The sequence below is a fragment of the Typha angustifolia genome, chromosome 14 (genome assembly GCF_048772165.1).
Source record: "Typha angustifolia cultivar Huaian chromosome 14, ASM4877216v1, whole genome shotgun sequence".
Classification (NCBI taxonomy): Eukaryota; Viridiplantae; Streptophyta; class Magnoliopsida; order Poales; family Typhaceae; genus Typha; species Typha angustifolia.
In genome coordinates this window covers 2870592-2892672 of record NC_133252.1, presented here as the reverse complement: position 1 = coordinate 2892672, position 22081 = coordinate 2870592, and the positions used below count along the sequence as shown (strand labels likewise).

The window sequence follows — 22081 nt, the reverse complement described above, 5'->3', positions numbered from 1 at the left end:
CTCCTATGCTTACATACTAAGTGCATACTTTAAGGAAGAATATAATCACTAAATGAGATAAATTCATTAGGTCTAAAAAGATAGTCAATATACTCCCAATCCTGCCAAAGGTTAAAAATGTCTATGAATGCATTAATATACCTGACTAATGGAGTGGAGGGAGGGCCGACAGCGGTGGAGGAGGGAGGACCCGTGGAGGGAGGGTCGGTGGCGGTGGAGGAGGAGGACCCGTGGAGGGAGGCCGGTGGAGGAGAGCTAAGGTCGACGAGGGAGGGCCGGTGGAGGAGAGCCGAGTTTGATGAGGGAGGGCCAGAGGAGGGAGGCGGTGAAAACAGGTGAGGCCGTGAGGGCGATGTGGATTTTTGTCCTTAGATGGAGGCGGCGCCGCGGCTAGCAGTGAGGCTGTGAGGGCGATGGAGATTTAGGGGAGATGGTGAGTAGATGGAGGCAGTGATGGCGGTGAGGGTGGTGGGCTAATTTTAGATGGAGGCGACGGGATCGAGGACCCGTGGAGTGAGGCCGGTGGAGGAGAGCCGAGGTCGACGAGGGAGGGCCGGTGGAGGAGAGCCGAGGTTGACGAGGAAGGGTCGGAGGAGGGAGGCGGTGAAAATGGGCGAGCCGGTGAGGCCGTGAGGGCTAGCAGTGAGGGCGGTGCCGCGGGTAGCAGTGAGGTCGATGGAGATTTGGGAGAGATGGTGAGTAGATGAGAGATAGAGGTAGGGTTTAGTAACTTTAGTTGGGTATTTATTAAGCGAGTAAACGGATATCCGTTATCCGAATCCGTATCCGATCCGATCCGATCCGGATCGGATAGCGAGTCGGGTCGGACTTAATCCGACGCGTTTTCACCCCTACTAGCTCCATAGTTGTGCTCTTTGCACATGCTCGAACAGATTAGGGCAGTCTTTTTAGCTGGGCTACTCTGAAGAACAAACCAAAAACTGTTCGTTCTCTACTTATCTAGATTTTAATCATTTTAGGTAAAAGTAAAGAGTAGCTTTCTAATGACTTCTTTCTTTTAAGAGCGTACTCAAGCGAGTAACCTCGCATTAGCAATCAGATTGTGTTCTAATTCTATCGCGGATTAGTTCTATAACCGTCTTAGGAATTCAAGATTTCCCGTAGTTTACTATATAAGCGAGGGGGGCACGTCACGTAGCCTCCTATCCTACGCTTCCCCCCCCCCCCAACCCAACTGCCCAAGAGCTCTCTTGATCGCAACGAGATCCCAACTGACTCAATCTTTCGCTTGCAAGTATTGTACGATCCGATCATTCCCCCTTTTCTTGTTTTCGAGATCGCAATTTGATTCTTTTCTTGGTTCCCCCCAAACGGGTCTTAGGGTTTTCCGTTCTAGCGATCGGGAGCGATGCAGTCTCGTGGCTCCGCGGCCGAGGAGGCCGAGCTGCTATCCGTTTCTTTCAATCAAGATTACGTCTGCTTTGCCGCCGGAATGAGCAATGGGTTCCGGATCTACAACTGTAACCCCTTCTTGGAGACCTTCAGGAGAGATTTGAAACGCGGCGGCTTCGGAATCGTCGAGATGCTGTTTAGATCCAACATTATTGGCCTTGTAGGCGGCGGCTCCAATCCGCAGTACCCACCTAATAAAGTCTTGATCTGGGATGATCAGCAGAGCCGCTGCTTTGGCGAACTGACGTACCGATCGGAGGTTCGCGCCGTGAAGTTGAGGCAGGATGCGATCGTCGTCGTTCTTGAAGAGACGATCTTTGTTTACAATTTCAAAAGTCTGAAACTTGTTAGGCAGATCAAGACGGTGGATAATCCGAGGGGTCTATGTTGCCTTTCGCATATTTCGGATAGTTTTGTGTTGGCATGCCCTGGTATGCTTTGTGGGCAGGTGCGAGTCGAGCACGTAAGTTTGAAGGAGACGAGATTCATCGCTGCCCATGAATCGCATGTTGCGTGTATGACTTTGACCATTGATGGGCTTCTTCTTGTGACGGCGAGCACGAAAGGCACGCTGATTAGGATATTCAACACGATGGATGGCACTCGACTGCAAGAGGTTAATCTTCTTTTGGAACAATGATTATTTGATTTATACCTTCTTCTCTTAGAAGTATTGACACGATACTAATTGTACTCTTGACCACTTATCTGATCTAACTGAGATTATTATAACAAAATTTTGGGGTTGGTTTAGATATATGAGAATCTGTGTTAGTATATTATAGCATCATGATAAAGAAGATTTAGGAATAATGAAATCAATGCTCTGTGTATCTTGAGGCTCAAAAGGAATTGACAGATTTCTATAACCAGCTGTCAACCTGACATTAACCTTCTAAAAGATCAACGCTAGATTCCTGGCAAGAGAAATGAGACAACAGGTAGATTTTGGATCAAAGTTGCAGAGCGATCTTCTGTTAATGGGGGTTGCCAACAAAGTAATGGATGTATATTTATAAGCATTCTGTACTTATTGAAGCATCTAAAATACAAGCTGGAGTTTTTTGGCATTTTATGAACTTTAACAATTATAAACATGATTTAACATGGACCTCACATATTCCATGATGTTCTCTTTTATACTTCTGCATCTGTTTATTCAGAGTAATGCATCCTATCAATTCCATCGTCTCCGATGAGACTTTTATGAGAAAGATTACCCATTTAGAACATCAGATGTATGCACTTACAGGAGTTGCACCTTTGACAACTCCTGTAAAAACAGGTGCAATGGATATATAACAGGTGCAATGAATATAAGATGTATGCACTAAAGATGATCTGGAAGCTGAATGTGTAAAATTGTCATTGAATCGATAACATGAAATTAAGGTTGCACCTTTGACAACTTGTGTTATATCAGTGTTAATGGAGAGACTTATTTTCTTCTTCCCAAAGCTAGGTCTTTCCCTGACCTGTCCTGGATGAGACAAGATCTAGTCCTCATTTAGCATGATTGTATTGCATATACCTTCTATGCAAGTCCATTTCACTTGTTCTTCAAAAGGGTTTAGTGCATGTCATATGGTACTTATACTGATTTAGAAGATGACACTTACAGGAGTTTTTCTCACATTTCTTTGGATTTATCTCTTACCCACTCTTTCTATGAATGTCAAGGACAATAAAATGGTGCAGAAATAAAACAATTTTCTTATTAGCCTAAAAGATCTTCACACTAAGAAATTGTGAAAACCATTGTGTAGTGCCTTTTCTGGTCAATTTTCATACACAAATGAATCTTCATTTCTAACTACTGACATGTAGGTACGCAGAGGACTAGAAAGAGCTGATGTATATAGCATTGCTCTGTCCCCAGACGTTCAGTGGTTGGCTGTGTCCAGTGACAGAGCGACTGTCCACGTCTTTCGTTTAAGAGCTACAGTCCCAGGAGATGTATCCAACCAGGATGCTGCTGCTCATGTTTCAGGAATGGATCACAAGATCCACTGTACTTCTCTCGATGCTCTATTATCGCAGGATTCTGCTGCCAAGATCATGCCATCATCGTCCTTTATGAAAGGTGAGGGTTTCATGCTCGTTATCTCTGGTTTTCCTTGGTTTTACATCAATTGATATGTACAATGGATCTATTAAGAGAATAGCATGTTTCTGACTCCATATTCATCTTTAATATATATAATTTTCTTCACTTTAATATGACTATGTAACCAGACAAGTAGGTTCTCTCAGCAAATCCTGGTTACTTAATATTTGTTGCTTTAATTTTATTATATAAATCATCTGGCAAGATGATCTAGCTGGCTCTAATATATGCATGTGAGGTACTTCTTTTCTGTTACCTTGTGATGGTTGTTTATGTCATTGTCATATGAAATACTCTCTCTTGTCGTAAAGCTTGTTTGAAGTCTGAAGCTTGTCTTGCTGCTGATTTTCTGATATGTGAAATTTTTGACTGTCTTACAATCCAATGGCTTAGTTGCTGTATAATGCAAAGAGATTCATGGGTATATCAGTATATGAACTGAAGGCTGACATTGCACTTTCTTTATGATAAAAGGAAGCTCATGCTCTTCCTGTCTTCCATAATCAATTTATAAACATATTCCAACTATGTACTTTGTAGCCTGTGACTTCTGCAGTTGGACCATGACGTATTTGATTAATCTCTTCGAATCCATATTAATCTTATTCATTCTTAATATCAGATTAATGATCCTAGATCCTAAACTGTCTTGTGAAACATCAAATTACTTTGAACAGATAAGAAGATTTCAAGCACAAAAGCAAAAGTAGATTACGACTTATAACATTTTATTTTTATTTTTAAAAAATCCATAAGTGAATGAGCTTGCTGATGCATGCCTATCATTTTTCTTCCTTCTTATTCTTGTAGAATTCCAGATTTTTTAAAATAGAAAGCAACAATAGGAATATGCATCTTACATTTGTTAATAATTTTCAGGTATTCTGCCAAAGTATTTTAGTTTTGAATCATCATTTGCTCAATTCCACTTGCCAGAGGCCACTCGCTGTATAGCTGCATTTGGAATTCAAAACACTGTGGTGATTATTGGCATGGATGGAAGGTATATGTCTTGATATTAAAGTTCAACTTGCAATGTATACTGTGTTCTTTGATATGTGTTAGCAGGCCCAATATAGCTTTTCTGTTTATTTGATGTTTGCTATCTTTCCAGCCACATCCATATATACAAGGACAAGCAGACTTATGTCTTTTCTTCTGATGTTTTATTACAGATAATTCCAGTGATGATTGTCTTCTTGAAACTTGAAAGTACTTTTAAGCACCTCTGTCCATTCTTTGTTTCTTTATTGCTGTGACAAGAAGTTCTGAGCCATTACATTATTCACCTGATGATTTTTACTCTGTGGATTCCTACCAATGTCCATTCATATTATGATATACTAACGACACTTCTTGGGAGTGGAAAGAAGTGTAAAGGAAAACTAAAGCCAACAATATGAAGGACTCATTTCATTTTTAACCTTTTGCGAGTGGATATTTAATTGTTTAGATGTTATTGTTGTTTCAATATTTTCTCAGAGGTTTTCCTTGGATCATGAATAATTGAATATTATTGGTTGTTTTCTTTCTTTTCAAAATTTCTTCTTCTCCTTTGCGTATAGAATAACATGTTTCATATCATTAAGCTTTACATTTACCATGATATTATGTACAGCACCTTCATTTTTCATCTATGTTGACATTGATACGTTGAAGAAAAACAATTTTCTATCATAGATTGAATGCAGAAAGTTTGTTCATTAAAAGGGTTACCTTTTTGTGCACTCTCTCTCTCTCTCTCTCACTCACTCACTCACAGCCATATATTGTATATACATATACATTTATGTGTATATATGATATTTTATCTTCTTTACCTTTATATGCTTTTGTTCATAAGCATTTTCTTGTTCTTGTCTTCAGTTTCTACAGATGCAGCTTTGACCCAGTGAATGGTGGGGAGATGGTGCAGCAGGAGAATATCCTGTTTCTTCAGGCCAACAGCCACCCTCCCGTAACCACGTCAACTGCAAGTAACTAGCAGATTGTGCTTGCCATACACTGTATATATCTGTTGTCATCTGCAAATTCTGTGTCCTGTTATCCATGAAAAGCCTTTAGTTGTCCAATTACATGTTCGAGGTTTATTCTGTATTTCTTGCGGTTGATTCTCTGAAATCAAGGAACTTGATCTCCGAAGATATCTGACCCGTCATTCATTGGATACCATCCGATAATTCTCTAGATTCTGCTCATACAAAACACTGATCCTGCACCTCTTTTAAAATTTTCTATTTTTCATGTAAAAAAAAATTGTAAATCGTATATTTTCTTTGTCTCAGACATAAATGAAGCTAGTTTGGCCATTCGCTGCGATCCTTTCAATGCACACAAATAAATGGAGGCTAACATTCATTTTGGATCGCCTGTTCTACTTGCTTGTAATGAAAATTTCCCTTATGGACTGTAATATTGTAAAGTAGCATCATATCGTCAACAGTGGATAAAGTAAATTTGAGGCAACGAGAGTACTATTTCCCAGGGGCATGGAAGAGAGTAGGGATGTATGAATGAGGGATGTATGAATGAGCATATTATTATTGACACATTCTCAAATTCTAGCACAGATAATCTTGTAAAATAGGACATACTAACCTAACAAATGGCCAAATCACCATCCTTTTCTTTTTTTCTCTTTTCTTCCGTGTGACCTGTTATTGCTATTGTTATTATTTCTTTTATATCCTAGATGAGTTTTCTCGTGCATCTTGGTAAAGTCATGAAATTTGTTGTGCAAGGTTAAGGTTTTCACCACATAGGATTGCTTGTGGCCTCATTGTTTAATAGTGTATTTACTATTAGCTTATTTTACATTTCTTGACCATACCATCATACTAGGTACATTTTCTGTTCTCCGTGAGATGTCACGATGCATCTGAATACTTGGGAGGCTACATGACATTTTCACCTTATTTTCTGAGGGAAGAAAAATAGAACAATTTTAATGTAAAAATACTCTAATAATTAAGATTAGTTACACTTAGTCTCTGAACTATCATCGTTTATATATATATATCTTTCTCTCTGAATTTTTTTTTAACAATAAACCTCCGACGTAAGAAAATTATTTCTTTAGAGAACTTATTTTTTTTCATAGTTGAAAGATCTATGTAGATAATAATATGCTATCGAAGAATTTATAGTTTAAATCTGAAATTTGTAGTTTAATTATAAAATTTTAACAATAATTTATAGTTTTTTTAATATATATTATAATTTACTAGTAATATTAGATTAAATTATATTTTTAAAATATTAATTAATGAGTTTTTATTTATTTAAACCATCTCTAATTTATTTGTACTTAAATTTTTACGGTGAAGTATATAAATTCTACAATGTAAAGTTTTTTAAAAAGGCAGTGGGCTGTGGGTGGGGCTGCTTCCTTCCATGTCTTCACCTCGGCACTCTGTAACAGAGCTTTATTATTCTTGGGCAAGGTCAAGTAAACAACTGATGGTGGAATACGTGGCCGGACTCGCAAGCTGGGAGACTCCTTGATAGTCAATATTTCAAGGCAAGGAAAGATACGACATGATCCTCTTTTGCTGTTGTTGCCGTCGTTGTCGTCGTCTGCCGTCACCCATTCTTCGAGATGCGGCATGTCCACGATAGAAAGTTCTTTCAGAGAAAGGAACGATGTTGCTCTGTCACTTCCATATCCACACGAGTCTGTTGTACTGATGCTCCTTATTCTTGGCATGGACCACAATCCCATCTTTCGAAGGTGACGCAGCTGGCCAAGCACAGGAACGCAATCGCAATTTAACATGTCTGACAGTTCGATCTCGACCAAGTTTGGGAGGAACTTATCCATCTCTTTCATCATCCAGCTGGGGAACTTGACTCCCAAGAAATCGTAGATCGTCAAGAACTTCGAGTCCCGGTGCGGCACAAGGTGGTGTAGAATGGCTGCATGATCAGTACCGCTCTGGTAGTTGAAGCTCCAAGACAGAGTTAGTGATTGGATCTCTTTCTCCATTAAGTTTGCTCTCTTAACATCATCTGGGTCCACTCCTCATTTGAAAAGTATTTCTAAATCACCAGTGAGAAGATTCAGATGTTCCAACTCTGTAATGTTGCACCCTCTGCTTCTAGAGCTGCTGGCTCTGCCGCCCTCACCCACAATGAACTTGCTCAGTGCTCGGAGTTTGATCACTCGGTCAATTCTACTCGGCGTATGGTCAAGTAACATGCAATATGTGAGATCTAGTGTTTCCAACTTGATGAGGTTGCTCAAAGTTTCTGGTAGTACTTCAAACTGACAACAACGAAGGATTAAATTCCGTAGGTTCTGAAGATTGCCAATTGACATGGGTACTTCTCGAAATGACAGAGACTTCCGTCTGGTTTTCTTTGGCCAACAACCTTTTTATTGAGTCCCCCTTCTCTTCTTCTCTTCCTAACAATTTAGTTCCCTCAACAAGGGAGGAGGTCTCGCGCTTTTTAATCTCTTCTTGCTTATTAGTGACACTTTCCACCTTCAAAGCGTACTTGCTCTTCTCTTCTGCAATCTTTTGTAATCGCTCTCTCATCTTCTTCATCTTGTTAGCCATGCTGTCACGAGAGATGAGCGGATTGGAGCTGGAGAAGAACCGGTTCGCCTTCCTGAGCGCGCTGACCGCTGGTTCCTTATGGATGTCGAATTCGTTGAGCATGTCCTCGATGTCATATGCCGCAGCTTTGAGCCTCTTCAACCAGAGGAGCACCGCCTCATCATTCATCGATCTCCTCTCGGCATCCTTTAAGACGGCTTCAAGTGCGGCGAGGGTGCTCTTAATGTCTTCCAGGTCTTGCTTGAAGTTCCAAAGCAGTCCAAGCTCATCCCACAGACCGGAGCTTAACTTGCTGGTTAACTCCTCCACAATGATAAATGCAAGTTTATCTCCGGCCATTGTTAAGAGGTGGACCGCAATACCAAAATTCTCAACTCTCTCTCTCTCTCTCTATATATATATAATGGATATTGTGTGTGCGCGCCTTGAAAATTAGTTATTTTATTTTATAAATAGTTATGTATAGTTGTAACTATTTTAGTTAGACTAAATCAATTATGATTTAGTCGGTCTATTATCTTGCCGTTGTTTGGATATTATTTCTAATAATAGTATATGTAAGAGATCAAATTACAGACAATGCATTGATCCTTTTTCTACTTCTTTATCTTTTTCATCGTATTAGAGCAGGAAATGAAATCCACGTTCAAAATTCCTGCAGCCGCAGTGATCTTCCCGTCTCATTCGGTACTTCCTAAGTCTTTGAATCTCCTAAGAATAATCTATCCAATGCCTACTTCTTATACCATTCTGATCACTCAGGATTGGTTATTGTGGCCAAATTCCTCAATAGAGATAACTATTTTAGCTAGAGGAAATCGATGATACGAGCTGTGAACACCAGAAATAAACTCGGATTTATCGATCATTTCATCTCAGCTCCATTTGAATCGATGATCCTGAGGGCTACGTGATTTGGTCGTGGTGCAATGATTGGATTCTCAATACTTGCAACCTAGAAATTGCCAACAACTTCAATTTCTATTCTACTATCCGTGAAGTCTGGGAAGATCTACATGATAGATTTTCACAAGGTAATCCTACTCATGTCTTTGAAATATAGAGGAATATTGCCCTTCATAAATAGGAACAACTATCAAATCTCATCCTACTACACCAAATTGAAGACCCTATGGGACAAGTTAAGTGCTCACTCTGATGCACCACAAACCAAACAATAGAAGCTAATGTAGTTCTTGATGGGGTCGAACAAGACTTATAGTGTTGTTCACAAGCAAATCCTGTTGATGAAGCCTTCACCGTTGGTTCGAGAGGCATATTCCTCGATTGCCCAACATGAGAAGCAGCGCCTCATTGGGTCGGCGAGCCTCCCCACCAATGCATCCGTCGCCGCCATCGTTGTGGTTCGCAGCAAGAACAACTCGCGGGGCCAAAGAAGAATAGCAACTTGCCGTCCGTCCGAGATTCACAATAGGAATCCCCAAATTGAGATTCTTCTAATCCTGGCCGAGACCTAGGGCAAAAACTCGATTTTAATTTAGGTCGCACCGCTTCAAGTAGGCGCGCCCATACTGCACCCATTGTAATGAAATTGGACATTGGGTGCAGTATGGGCACAGTCTACTTGAAGTAGTGCGACTCGAATTAAAATCAAGTTTTTGCTCTAGGTCTCGGCCAGGATTAGAAGAATCTCACTTTGGGGATTCCTGTTGTGGATCTCGGATGGACGACGAGTTGCTCTTCTTCTTCGGCCCCGACAAGTTGTTTTTACTATGGACCACGGTCATAACGGTGGTGTTTATTTATAGACTTGGGCCTTCTACACCCTGAACATGCTTCCTTATATTGTGATAACAAAGTAGCTTTACAGATTTCAGCTAATCTAGTTTTCCATGAGCGTACCAAGCATATTGAAATGGATTGCCGCTTCATTCGAGACAAAATTCAAGATGGTTTAATAGTGGCTAGTCATGTTGGTTCAACAGATCAATTGGCAGATTTATTGACTAAATCTTTGGGAAAAGAAATTTTCTTGTCTATGGTTCGCAAGTTGGGAGTGTAGAATATTCACTCTCCAACTTAAGGGGGAGTGTTAAAAATTAGTTAGTTTGTTTTATAAATTGTTATCTATAATTACAACTATTTTAGTATACCAAAACTGATGCAAGACAACGTCTTGATTACAGAGTTGAGAAGAAATAGGAAAAAATAATCAAACCCGTGGAATTCACCAATCGGGGTGTCGGAATCCACCGACGTTGGAATCCACCAACAAACACTCAATATGCAGAAGCCCTCAAAATATTCATTAACCCATAAAAGATGATTATAAACCTTTATATAGGCAAAATAAAGTAAAAGATAAAATACGAAAATAACTCTAGAAGGTGGTTAGTCACAACACTTATTAAGCCAAAGGGCCATAGGTGCAGCTCTTTTGTGCCTATGAGAATAAACGTGACGAAAAGTGGTATCCCCACCAACTTAGACTAAACCAATTGTGATTTAGTCGACCTATTATCTAGCCAAGTTGTTGAGAATTGTTAGGATATTATTTCTAACAGCTGTATATGTAAGGGATCAAATTACACTACATCATGCCTCGTTTGCTCGACCTCATCCACAGCAAGCCCTCATTTGCGGTTGGCCACCTCTATTGCGCATCACGCCTTGCTCCCTTGGACTGTCGACATAGCGACCGACATGGGCATGCATGTGCTTGGTGGGAGAGGAGAGGAATGTGTTTAGAAAGGGGATTAGGGCAGAGGAAAATGAAGGAATTTAAAAAAATTAAAAAAATTGATATTAATTAAGCCACTTAATTATTTTATCATTATAAGTGGAGGGGTAATTTGGTCAATTTATCGATTGTATCAGCGACGTTATAGGGTCTAAGATTAACAAATTCAGAAAAATAAAACAATTAATAAATTCAGAAATGACATCAATTAGCAAATTCAGAAAAATAGATTAACAAAACAATTGACAAATTCAGAAATTACATCAATTAACAAATTCAGAAAAATAAAAAATAGATTTCAGAAATTACATCAATTAAACCGTTGTAAGATTAAATTTTCTGCACTAAACGTAAATGAAATTTTTGATTCATATGCTCCAACTATAGAACGCACATCACCACCAGTTTGGTGCTATAAATCTAACCATAGCTGCAGGGGCCGCACTAAATATTACCATATCTGCTTTTAGACGTTGGTATTTTAATTTGATCCATGGTCCAATTCCGCGAGGCATATGGTTCAATGACGAGCATTCTTGGAGGTCTAGTGTTTCCAAGTTCATGAAGTTGCTCAAAGTTCTAGGCGGCTCACCAAATGTACAACCAAAAAGGATTAAATTTCGTAGGTTCTGAAGATTGCCGATTGATTCAGGTAATTCTCTAAGTCCAAAACACTTTGAGAGGTCTAGAAGTTGTAGATTCTGAAGATTGCCAATCGACTCAGGTAATTTGGTAAGTCTAGGACAGTCCGAGAGATCTAGAAGTTTCAAGTGCCCAAGGTTTCCGATGGATCGGTCCAATGTTTGAAGACTAGAACAACCACCCAGTTTTAAGGAACATAAATTGTTGAGCATCCCAATGGATTTAGGCAGTTGTTGAAGTTGGCAACAACCTGATAGATCAAGGTAAAGCAATCTACGGAGGTCTCCAATAGAAGGGGGAAGAGTGGAGAGATTCAAACAACCTGAAAGGTTTAAAAAATACAAGTTTTGGAGCTTACCAATGGTAGAGGGCAGTTTGTTGATTCGGCAGTCTTGGAGGTTCAAAATCTCCAGGTTCCAGAGGGTCACAATTGGGTTTAAACTTTGAATTGTACAGTGTGAAGCGTCTAGGTACCTCAGTTTCTTCAACTCGCTTATTGAGATTGGTAGCTTATCAATACTGAAACATCCACTCAAATCCAAGACACGGACACATCTAGTCCGTGAGAAGGCACGGCCAGGAAGAGAAGGTAATGAACATCCCCGGAAGTGCAGTGCTCTTGCCTTCTCAGGTAAAGCATTTTGAAGCTCTGATGGGTTCTCATATCCGAGAAGTGAAGCATAGCGACACTCTTTGACATCACTCGTGGTCCCCATTCCTGCCGCTATAGCTGACACATCATTGCCGGCAATGGATCGTGCAAGGTCGTAAACCAAGTCATGCATCCTGTAGGTTACTCTTCTAGTTTCCTCATGATTATACTTTTTCTTGCCTTGAAGAAATGCTATTGACTGCAGGTAATTGACATAATCTTCACCAGTCTCGAACGATAGCAGATAGTTGACATAATTTTCACCAATCTCTAATGACCTTCTCTCGCTTTGTGACTGGATAAATCCTTGAGCGAACCATTGCTGGATCAGCTTATCCTTGTCTAGCTCAAAGGATTTAGGATATATGGAGCAGTAAAGGAAGCACAGTTTTAGAGGAGACGGCATGCACTGATAGCTTACCTTTAATGAAGCCAAGATTTCATTCTCAGATGGTTGCCTATTCTCATATTGTTGCTCAATCTCCCAGATTCCATGGTCTCTCACGTTCTTCCATGTCTCCTCCCCACTCGCTCGACCAAGCGTGCCGCCGAGAGCATTCGCCGCCAAGGGTACACCTCCGCATTTCTTGACGATCTCCTTCCCTATCTGTACGAGAGTTGACCTTCTCGGTACACCACCTGACCCAAATGCCCTTCGCTCGAACAGCTTCCAGCAATCATCATCTGATAGATACTTCAAACTATGCGGGCTTTCAGTGTCGCTCATCATCAAAGCAACTTGTAGACTGCGGGTGGTCACTAGAATTCTGCTCCCGCTGTTGCCACCTCGTAGCATCAACTTCAAATTCCTCCATCTCTCCTTATCTTCATTCCACACATCATCTAACACGAGCAGGTATCTCTTACCACGCAGCAAATTTTTGATGCATTTACTGATGGACTGTAAGTCATCAGAATTGCAGCTCTGTGCGGGTCCTGATGATATAATAGTTTTTGCTAATTTTTCCACATCAAATTCCATAGCATGAACCCATATCTTTAGATCAAAGACGCTCATACTAGCATCATTAAAGACCAATTGGGCGAGTGTCGTCTTCCCCAGACCCCCGATGCCGACTATGGATATGACGGAGAAATTAGTATTGCTATTTGTGGCCAGCAACTTCCTTATTATCTCCTTCTTCTCTTCTTCCCTCCCGAATACCTCGGTTTCGTCAACTTCTGAGAAGGTCCTGCGCATCCTAATCTCTTCTTGCTTATCAGTGACGCTTTCCACCTTCAAAGAGTACTTGTTCTTCTCTTCTGCAATCTTTTGTAATCGCTTTCTCATCTTCTTCATCTTGTGAGCCATGCTGTCACGAGAGATGAGCGGATTGGAGGTGGAGAAGAACCGGTTCACCTTCCTGAGCGCGCTGACCGCTGCTTCCCTATGGATGACGAAATCGTTGAGCATGTCCTCGATGTCATATGCCGCAGCTCTGAGCCTCTTCAACCAGAGAAGCACCGCCTCATCATTCATCGATCTCCTCTCGGCATCCTTTAAGACGGCTTCAAGTGTGGCGAGGGTGCTCTTAATGTCTTCCAGATCTTGCTTGAAGTTCCAAAGCAGTCCAAGCTCATCCCACAGACCGGAGCTTAACTTGCTGGTTAACACCCTCACAAGGACGAATGCAAATTGCACTCCGGCCATCGTCAACTCTCACAGAGAACTCAGAAGTGGAAAGGAAGGGATTCGATTGGATTGGACGGCAAAGAGATGAATGAATCGCAGTAGCTGTGATAAGCACTTAAGTTGTTTGGGTTCCCATTTTCTCATTAAACTATGGTCGTAGTTTCTTGGACGACTAGCGAACCAATGAGAGCGCCCTCCCTCTTAATTAATCTGATTTGTGGTGCAAGTTGCTTATTAATTAATCTAGTCATGCGGTGGAGCGCAATACGAAAATTCTCAACTCCATTAAATATATATATATATATATGTGTGTGTGTGTGTGTGTGTGTGAGCGCGTTAAAAATTAGTTAGTTTGTTATATAAATTATTATGTACAATTATAACTATTTTAGTTAGACTAAATCAATTGTTATTTAGTCAAATTGTTGAGAGTTGTTAGAATATTGTTTCTAACAATTGTATATGTAAGAGATCAAATTATAGATAATACATTGATCTTTTTTTCACTTCTCTTTCTTTTTCTTGGTACCAAACTAGGAAATGAATTCCACATTCAAAATTCCTAAGTACTCCTCACAATGATCTTTCCTCTCATTTGGTACTTCTCAAGTCTTAGACTCTCCTAAGAACGATCTATCTAATTCCTATTTCTTTCACCATTCTGATCATTTGGGATTGGTTCTTGTCTCCAAATTCCTCGATAGAGACAACTATTTCGGTTGGAGGAAATCGATGATACGAGCTCTGGACACCAGAAATAAACTCTGATTCATCGATGGTTCCATCTCAGCTCCATCAGAAATTGGCAATCCTGATGGCTACACGATTTGGTCGCGGTGCAATGATATAATCCACTCCTAGATTCTTAATACCTACAGCCCGGAAATCACCAATAGCATCAATTACTATCTACTAACCGTGAGGTCTAGGAAGATCTAAACAATAGATTTTCACAAGGTAATCCTACTCGTGTCTTTGAAATACAGAGGAATAAGGGCAACTATGGGACAAGTTAGGCACTCACTGTGATGCACCACAAACCAAACAACAGAAGCTAATGCAGTTCTTGATAAGGTTGAACGAGACTTACAATGTTGTTCACGGGCAAATCCTGTTGATGAAGCCTTCACCATTGGTTGGAGAGGCATATTCCTCGATCGCCCAAGAGGAGAAGTAGCACCTCATTGGGTCGACGAGCCTCCCCACCAATGCAACTGTCACATCCATGGCATTGGTCTGCAATAAGAACAAGTTGCAGGGGCTGAAGAAGAAGAGCAACTCACCGTCCATCCGAGATCCGCAGTAGGGATCCCCAAATCGGGATTCTTCTAATCCTGGCCGAAACCTAAGGCAGAAACTCGATTTTAATTCGGCTCGCACCGTTTCAGGTAGGCCGCGCCCATACTGCACCCATTGTAATGAAATTGGACATTGGGTGCAGTATGGGCACGGTCTATCTGAAGCGGTGCGACCAAAATTAAAATTGGGTTTCTGTCCTAAGTCTCGGCCAGGATTAGAAGAATCCTGATTTACAGATTCTTACTGCATATCTCAAACGGACGACAAGTTGCTCTTCTTTTTCGGCCCTGGTGAGTTGCTCTTGTTATGGACCACGGCCAAGGCGACAGTGTTTGTTGAAAGACTTGGGCCTTCTACACTTTGAAACCACTTCCTTATATTGTAATAACAAAGCAGCTTTACATAATTCAGCTAATCCAGTTTTCCATGAGCATACCAAGCATATTAAAATGGATTGCCGCTTCATTTGGGACAAAATTTAAGATGACTCAATAGTGGCTAGACATGTTGGTTCAACGGATTAATTGGCAGATTTATTGACCAAACTTTTAGGTAAAGAAAATTTCTTACCTATGGTTCGCAAGTTGGGAGTGCAAGATATTCACTCTCCAACTTGATGGGGAGTATTGAAAATAAGTTAGTTTGTTTTGTAAATTATTATGTATAATTATAACTATTTTAGTCAGACTAAATAAATTGTAGTTTAGTCGATCTATTATCTAGCCAAGTTGTTAAGAGTTATTCGAATATTGTTTCTAACAACTGTATATGTAAGAGATCATATTACAGCATTGATCTTTTTTTCACTTTTCAAACAACTGTATATGTAAGGGATCAAATTATAAATAATGTACGTATTGATCTTTTTTTGCCATTTCTCTATCTTTTTCAATGTGCACGATAGTAAACTACCAATTTTCTCATTAAACTATGATCGTAGTTTCTTGCACAGCTAGGGAACCAATGAGAGCGCCGTCCCTCTTAATTAATGTGATTTGTGGTGCAAATTGCTTATGAATTATTCTAGTCAAGAGATGGAGAGCAATACCACAACTCTCAACTCCATTAAACGATGATCTTTTTTCCATTTCTCTATCTTTTTCAATGTGCACAATAGTAAACTACATGCATGATTCCTGTTATTTAATTTCCATGAAACAAAGCCCAGCTCTTGGAATCAATTTCTAGTTTCTACCATCAGTGGAAATGTCCGAAGCAAAACAAAGAAAAGCCCTGCTGTAAACATCCCTAGTGTTCATTCTCGGTAATCCTATACCAACGAGTCCTTCCGGTTAAAATAGGGATGGAACACCTAAAGTTAGTGTAATTAATATTATGGTTAATACTACTATAATATTAACAATACCATGGATGGATAACAGATTCAATGTTCCTGTTTTCGTATTCCAACTTAGATTTGGAATAAGAAAGAGGAGACTTAATTAACCATATTTAATTTATTATAGATATTTTTAACAAATCACCACTAAAAACAAATAATAATTGCACCCTTTGAAGAACATCAGGGTGTTTTTGATATTTGACCTTAATCATCCTTCTTATTTTATATTTTAATAATAAAATACCTCTGTAGTTGTTGCCAACCAGATATAAAAAAATATAATTAAGGATAGTTCTTCTCTAATCTATAGATAAAACAATAAGTATAATATTATTTGTTGAATTACCACCTTGTTCTTCGATGTGGAGCCAACTCGACGTCTCGGTGTGTAGGACTCCTCTCATACGATGCCACGTTTCAAGTGGGCATTGCATGAGAAATCTATTCCTCCACGTACTCTACGAGTAGCATGCACGACCTAGAGCAAAACTTATTTCTCTTCTTGTTGGGTGACAGACCGATGTGTTGATGGAGGACGTGTGAGGGATTTTATCTCTTCTTGATTTCTACCCAGTGAAATTTTGCACATCAATGGCGTCATCCAATGCATTCTCCGTGAAATGGAACAACAGCTTGATGAATAATTTGGAGGGTCTTACCAAGTAGATCATTGATTGTATTATAGAACTCATTTCTGCAATCTCTTTCCTTGAATGAAAGAGAACATAGCTGCTTATTTAGTCCTCAACTTAGATCGACTGTATCTGAATTCAACAAAGAAAACAGTAACCAAACAGTTCAAACTCTACTCTGAGTTGCTAAAACATTCTGAGCATTCATCTTAAATGGCTGGAGAGATCTAGCATACTGAACGAAGCCTAAACGACTCGAAATTGATCCCTTTGAAGACTGGATTTGTGAGGATTCTGGACCACCCCTACCTTGTTCTTCCCAAGATCTTGTTCTGCTGAGTTTTGGATTCCAAAACGGCAAATCATACATTGCATTTTGTCTAAGCTTCTCCAACTTCAGAGGATGCTGCACTTGGTTTCCTGAGCTAAATCCATTGAAGCTTGATCTAGCTACAACTGTTGTCTCAATCTCATCACCACTAAGAAGTGATAGATAGCTTTGATCAGGCCTAGTTGCTATGTTTGAGTTTGATAACAAGATGCTATTGCTTCTCTCCAGGAATTCTGGTGTTCCTATCACAGAGAATAATCTAAGTAGTTCATCAGTCTCTAGCTTGCAGTTTGGACTCGGACTAGTGTTAGAAACCAGCGTACCATCGTTACCAAGGCAAGTAACATCCTTGACAATTTTGTTATCACTGAAATTTTGGCAGTAGAGATTCCTATAATATCGGTTACGAAGCGGAAGAAAACTCGACGTTGCATAATTAGTAGCCAAGGATTGCATTTTGATCCTTTCGTTGTACTCTTCACATTTTCTTTCTGCTACCGTCTTAGCTTCTTTTCCTGCATTCTTTACGAAATGCCGCAAGCTCTCTTGATAACTCAGAGCACACCTATTCTGAAATAAGAATGTAATGGGTGAGATAGTATGAGATATATATCAAGAATAAGTATGGTTGCTGAAATAGCTTAGAGTACTGAAGATATGCAGGCATTTTCCTGGAGAACTGGCAATTTTGCCATTTCCTATTAAAGAACTTGAAAAAAAAAAAAAGATATGATGAAAGCATGCTTTGTTACACTAATTTGTGGAATTGATTCTGAGTCCTTCCAACAGTCTGACACTTCCTCAATAGAAACATAACTTAAAACACTGCAGTTTGGATTTGGACGTTGTGTGAGTTTTCAACCTCTTGCAAGTTGCAACATTTCAATTCTGATATTTTATTACAGTTTAATAACTTTTTTTTTTTCCAAAGAACATAGTTTAGAAGAGAACAACTAATGCACCATTTGCATCAGCTGCATTCATACCATGTACTAGGAATGATTCTGCTATTAGTATTAGCTTTTTCAGATAATGGCTCCCAACTAAGTGCTTTATGCTTCCAATCAATAGTAAATTTCTTATCAACAACATTGTATTGCAAACACTATAATCAACACTATCTTATTCAGAATGTGAGGCACAAAGAATTACATGGACAAGCTGCTTGTGTTGCTTGGAAAGTATTGGAAGAATTGGACAATTTGAATCACTTTCAGCCTTGTAAGTGTATCTTCGCTGCTCGGTACAGGGTTGTGAGCATCCTAAATGATCTGCCAGAGGTTAATACTAAGTTAAGTAGGCAAGGAAACAAAAATATTTCTACATATCAGTACTATTTAGCTTTTTTAAATATATATCAGCACTAAGAATTCTCCATTACCTTGGTTAGCCCGATAAGTTGGATCGGAAATGGACTGCAGATTTCTAATAAAGCTTAACTTATCATGCAATGACTGTCCTCTTCCATCCTGTATCATATTCTCAGACAAAGTGGGTTGTTTAGTATCAGTATGAATCTTACGACGCACATTACGTTGTGGTTGAGTAGCATAACTGGATGGGCCAGCATTTCGTACAGCTCTTCTTCGACGACTGAAATATTTTTGATGCCAAGCTGAGAGTTCCAATTCAGAGTTCGTTCGATTTTCTTTTAAGGACTGGAAAACCTGCTTTGCTTGATCTTGGAAACACAGTGCCTATAAACATAAGATTTCTATTTTTATTGTCAAAGGAAAAAAAAATTGGCATGCTAAGTAGTAAGTAGATCAAGAATAATTGGAGTGTAATCAGTTATGGTAAACAGATTCTACCAAGTGTACCTCTCTATATTTTATAGTATCTCTGTCATTTGTAGCCAATGCCTTGAGAAATACCATATAAACATCACTCTACGATATGAACATATCAAAAACAATTATGCAAAGAGCTAAAAATAAGTTTGAACTGAAATATAATGCAGAGTAGTAGAAAATTTAAGTGAAATAATAGTCAGAGAGAAAAACTCAAAAGATGGAGATCAAACCTCAAATTGTTCCAATGTCTTATACATTCCATCCTTGTGTTTTTGTCTTAAGGTTGCAAAGTCACCAGGTCTGTTGACTCTCTCTGAGTAATCATTTATCTGGAAAAAGAGGATATCTCACTCTTAATATCAAGTTAAAAAGACTACAGGATCAAGCTGTGATATCACATACCTGAATGCTGTCAGGCATTGTGAACAACTCATTTGTATCTTTCCTGCAACACAAAAAAAAGATATATGTGATTTTGATTATCAACATGTTAATTATTTCATATTAAGTCGAGACAACTAGTTGATACTACAACTATGGCAGTTCAGAATCTTGAGATAGCTTCTAATTACGTAGAACTTACAGTTCCAACACATCAAGAATGTATTCAATGATTCGATTTGAAGAGGGATTGCTCGAAAAGTTACCTTATGAAAGAAAATTAATTCAAATCATTGTAGAGCTCATAAAATAGTGAATGCAAGAACATCATCATGTAGTTTTACTTTCTTGATGATAAATAACATACCATTATCACTTGAACCAACTTTTTGTGTACAATAGGCTTCCTGCAAACATTACCATCCTAATAGATACTTGATCGAATAGGAGAAATGGGGTGTGAGATATTTACAAAAGAATTTTACATAAGAGACTACCTGATTGGCTTCTCTAACCTTCTTTCTTCTACCTCGCTTTCGCACAGTTGGTGTGCCATTTTCAAGTTCCTGCCAAGTATCCATTTGCAGCATATCATATGCAACCTTCTCATCTTTCTTCTCTTGGAGTGCCAATAATCTCGCACTTCGCCGTTTCCCTCCCTGAGTTGCTTCCCTATACTTTTTCCTCCTCCAAGAGAGAAAATAGAATAGCACCATGATCACTATGTTAATTGGAAATACTGGCAATCTAGCTTAGAGAAAAACCTTCTATCTTATTTTTCTACTAATTACTACCAGCAATTAGTAATACTGCCCATACATCAAAAATTTGTTGAGACTAAATTGGCAAACAAGCCTTATTATGTGCTTCTTGCAGTGAACCAATCTCAAAGAAAAAGAGCACTTCAGAAAGTTTCAGTAAGAAAGTCTAAAGCCTTAAGCAAATGTGTTACAGTAGAGTCATTTGAGTATAAAATGAATTAAAAGATTATACCTTAGAGACACCATTGCAGAGCCTTTTAATGATCTTGTAAGTTTACTATTGCAGATAGATGACTTTGACCCAATAAAAAAAACACATATACACACAAATAGAGCTTAATCCATGAGTATGGATAAGAATGGATACAGGAATAATTCAGCTTATATTATGGTTGGTGGTGTCAGCTAGATAAAGTGATTATATGTAATGTCTTTAATCTTACCACAAAAGGGAAATATTTTTAATTAGTTGCACTTATAATGTAAAGGATCTTAATGGACTTTGAAATTTAATATAAAAGTTCAAGGTATGCTGTCATATATTTGAATTTGGTAATCTTAATTGAATGACAGTTCATCATAGGAAGGTCTAATTAGTTGGCTCCACCATATATTTTGCAGTTAAGCATCACATTTTTATCAAATGTTAGGGTGGATTACTTGAAACATCCAACTTAATGAAATTATTACTATAATTGTATTCGGATTAACTCTAGGTGATTATCTACTTATTTACGAGTAGCAAACTTGGAATATAAAATTAAAGTACATGACAAATTAAGTTGTTAAATTACATCTCACAGTTCACTGATTACCATATTTCACAATATCTGGATGTAAGACTATCAAATAACAATCAATTACTTCATTATGAGTTTAACATTTCCTTTCATTATAGCCTAAATCTTCTTTTTTCCCCATGGAAACTGTTGCAGACCTCTTCAGTAGTTACTATAACATCATCCCAATAAATAATACCATTTACGTCGTCTGATAAATGCTAATTTTTCTTTAATTCTAGTCTTTTAGGACAACAGTAAAATTGGTCAGAGTGTGCAATCCCATGGCAACGTCCCTCTTCTGGTGATCCACCATAATTTTCCTGAATATGTTGAGGTATGATACATATGGTGTAAGTAATTCATAAAATTTGAGCTAATCCTCAATTTTAAATTAAATTACCTTTAACAAGCATAGCCCAAATAAATTAAGCTGTCAAGAACTACCACTCTGTAATCTTCGAGGAAGACTGAAATAATAAAACCATAGGAAGACCTCAACGCTGAGAGGTAAGATAATAACGGTTCCAAGAACAAGGTACATATGGCACAATAAATAAACATCATTTCTCGCCAAAAAAAAAGAAAAAAAAGAAACATAATAACAATCATAAGCCATATGTATTATAATTTTGGTCCTACTAAAATCCATCTTCTCATACATAACATTACACGAGAAATCCTACTCAGTAGCATCTGAAAGTACATTATCAGAGTTGCAAGATACCTTCCAGATTGCTAAAAAAGTGGATAAGGGAAATCAACAACCTTACATATTATCCGCACGCTGCAGGGCCGGAGTGAAGAAAAAATTGAAATAAAATTCACACAGTATTGTTGGGCTTCGAACAACTTATGGCAGCTTCAGGTATATTACATAGCCAGGAAAGAACACTGGGCTCATATTATTCTGGTTATCATACAAAAGAAATTTCTAGTTTCACTTGTTTTTCTATGTGTGGAAGCTCCACTTGTATGACTGGAGAAATAATTACCACCTCTAAATATACAGGATGTCATATGGTTTTGAAACCTCCTCTCCTTCAATGAGATGAT

General features: G+C 38.8%; 3 protein-coding genes and 1 long non-coding RNA gene across 5 annotated transcripts; 1 reads left to right on the top strand and 3 right to left on the bottom strand.

The window, feature by feature from the left end:
* Nucleotides 1-1190: 1190 nt before the first annotated feature.
* Nucleotides 1191-6073, top strand: LOC140776117 (autophagy-related protein 18d-like). Of its 2 annotated transcripts, XM_073119698.1 has the most exons (5): nucleotides 1206-1260; nucleotides 1343-2029; nucleotides 3241-3496; nucleotides 4400-4523; nucleotides 5387-6073. In XM_073119698.1, the coding sequence occupies exons 2-5, from the start codon at nucleotides 1370-1372 to the stop codon at nucleotides 5502-5504; spliced, it is 1158 nt and encodes a 385-aa protein (XP_072975799.1). In that variant the 5' UTR covers nucleotides 1206-1260; nucleotides 1343-1369; the 3' UTR covers nucleotides 5505-6073. The 2 variants fall into 2 exon arrangements, with proteins under 2 accessions (XP_072975798.1, XP_072975799.1); XM_073119697.1 differs by having other exon boundaries at nucleotides 1191-2029.
* Nucleotides 6074-7779: 1706 nt separating this feature from the next.
* On the bottom strand, nucleotides 7780-8418 carry LOC140775645 (putative disease resistance protein RGA4). Its single transcript, XM_073119030.1, has one exon. It carries the CDS (start codon nucleotides 8416-8418, stop codon nucleotides 7780-7782), a length of 639 nt encoding a protein of 212 aa, XP_072975131.1.
* A 2576-nt stretch (nucleotides 8419-10994) lies between these two features.
* On the bottom strand, nucleotides 10995-13859 carry LOC140776234 (putative disease resistance protein RGA1). The gene has a single exon (XM_073119866.1). The coding sequence runs from the start codon at nucleotides 13723-13725 to the stop codon at nucleotides 11176-11178; it is 2550 nt and encodes an 849-aa protein (XP_072975967.1). The 5' UTR covers nucleotides 13726-13859; the 3' UTR covers nucleotides 10995-11175.
* A 3815-nt stretch (nucleotides 13860-17674) lies between these two features.
* Nucleotides 17675-18998, bottom strand: LOC140776675 (uncharacterized). The gene is made up of 3 exons (XR_012106924.1): nucleotides 18693-18998; nucleotides 18464-18582; nucleotides 17675-17881 (listed from the first exon to the last, which is right to left on the bottom strand). It is a non-coding gene; the product is annotated as an uncharacterized lncRNA (long non-coding RNA).
* Nucleotides 18999-22081: the final 3083 nt, after the last annotated feature.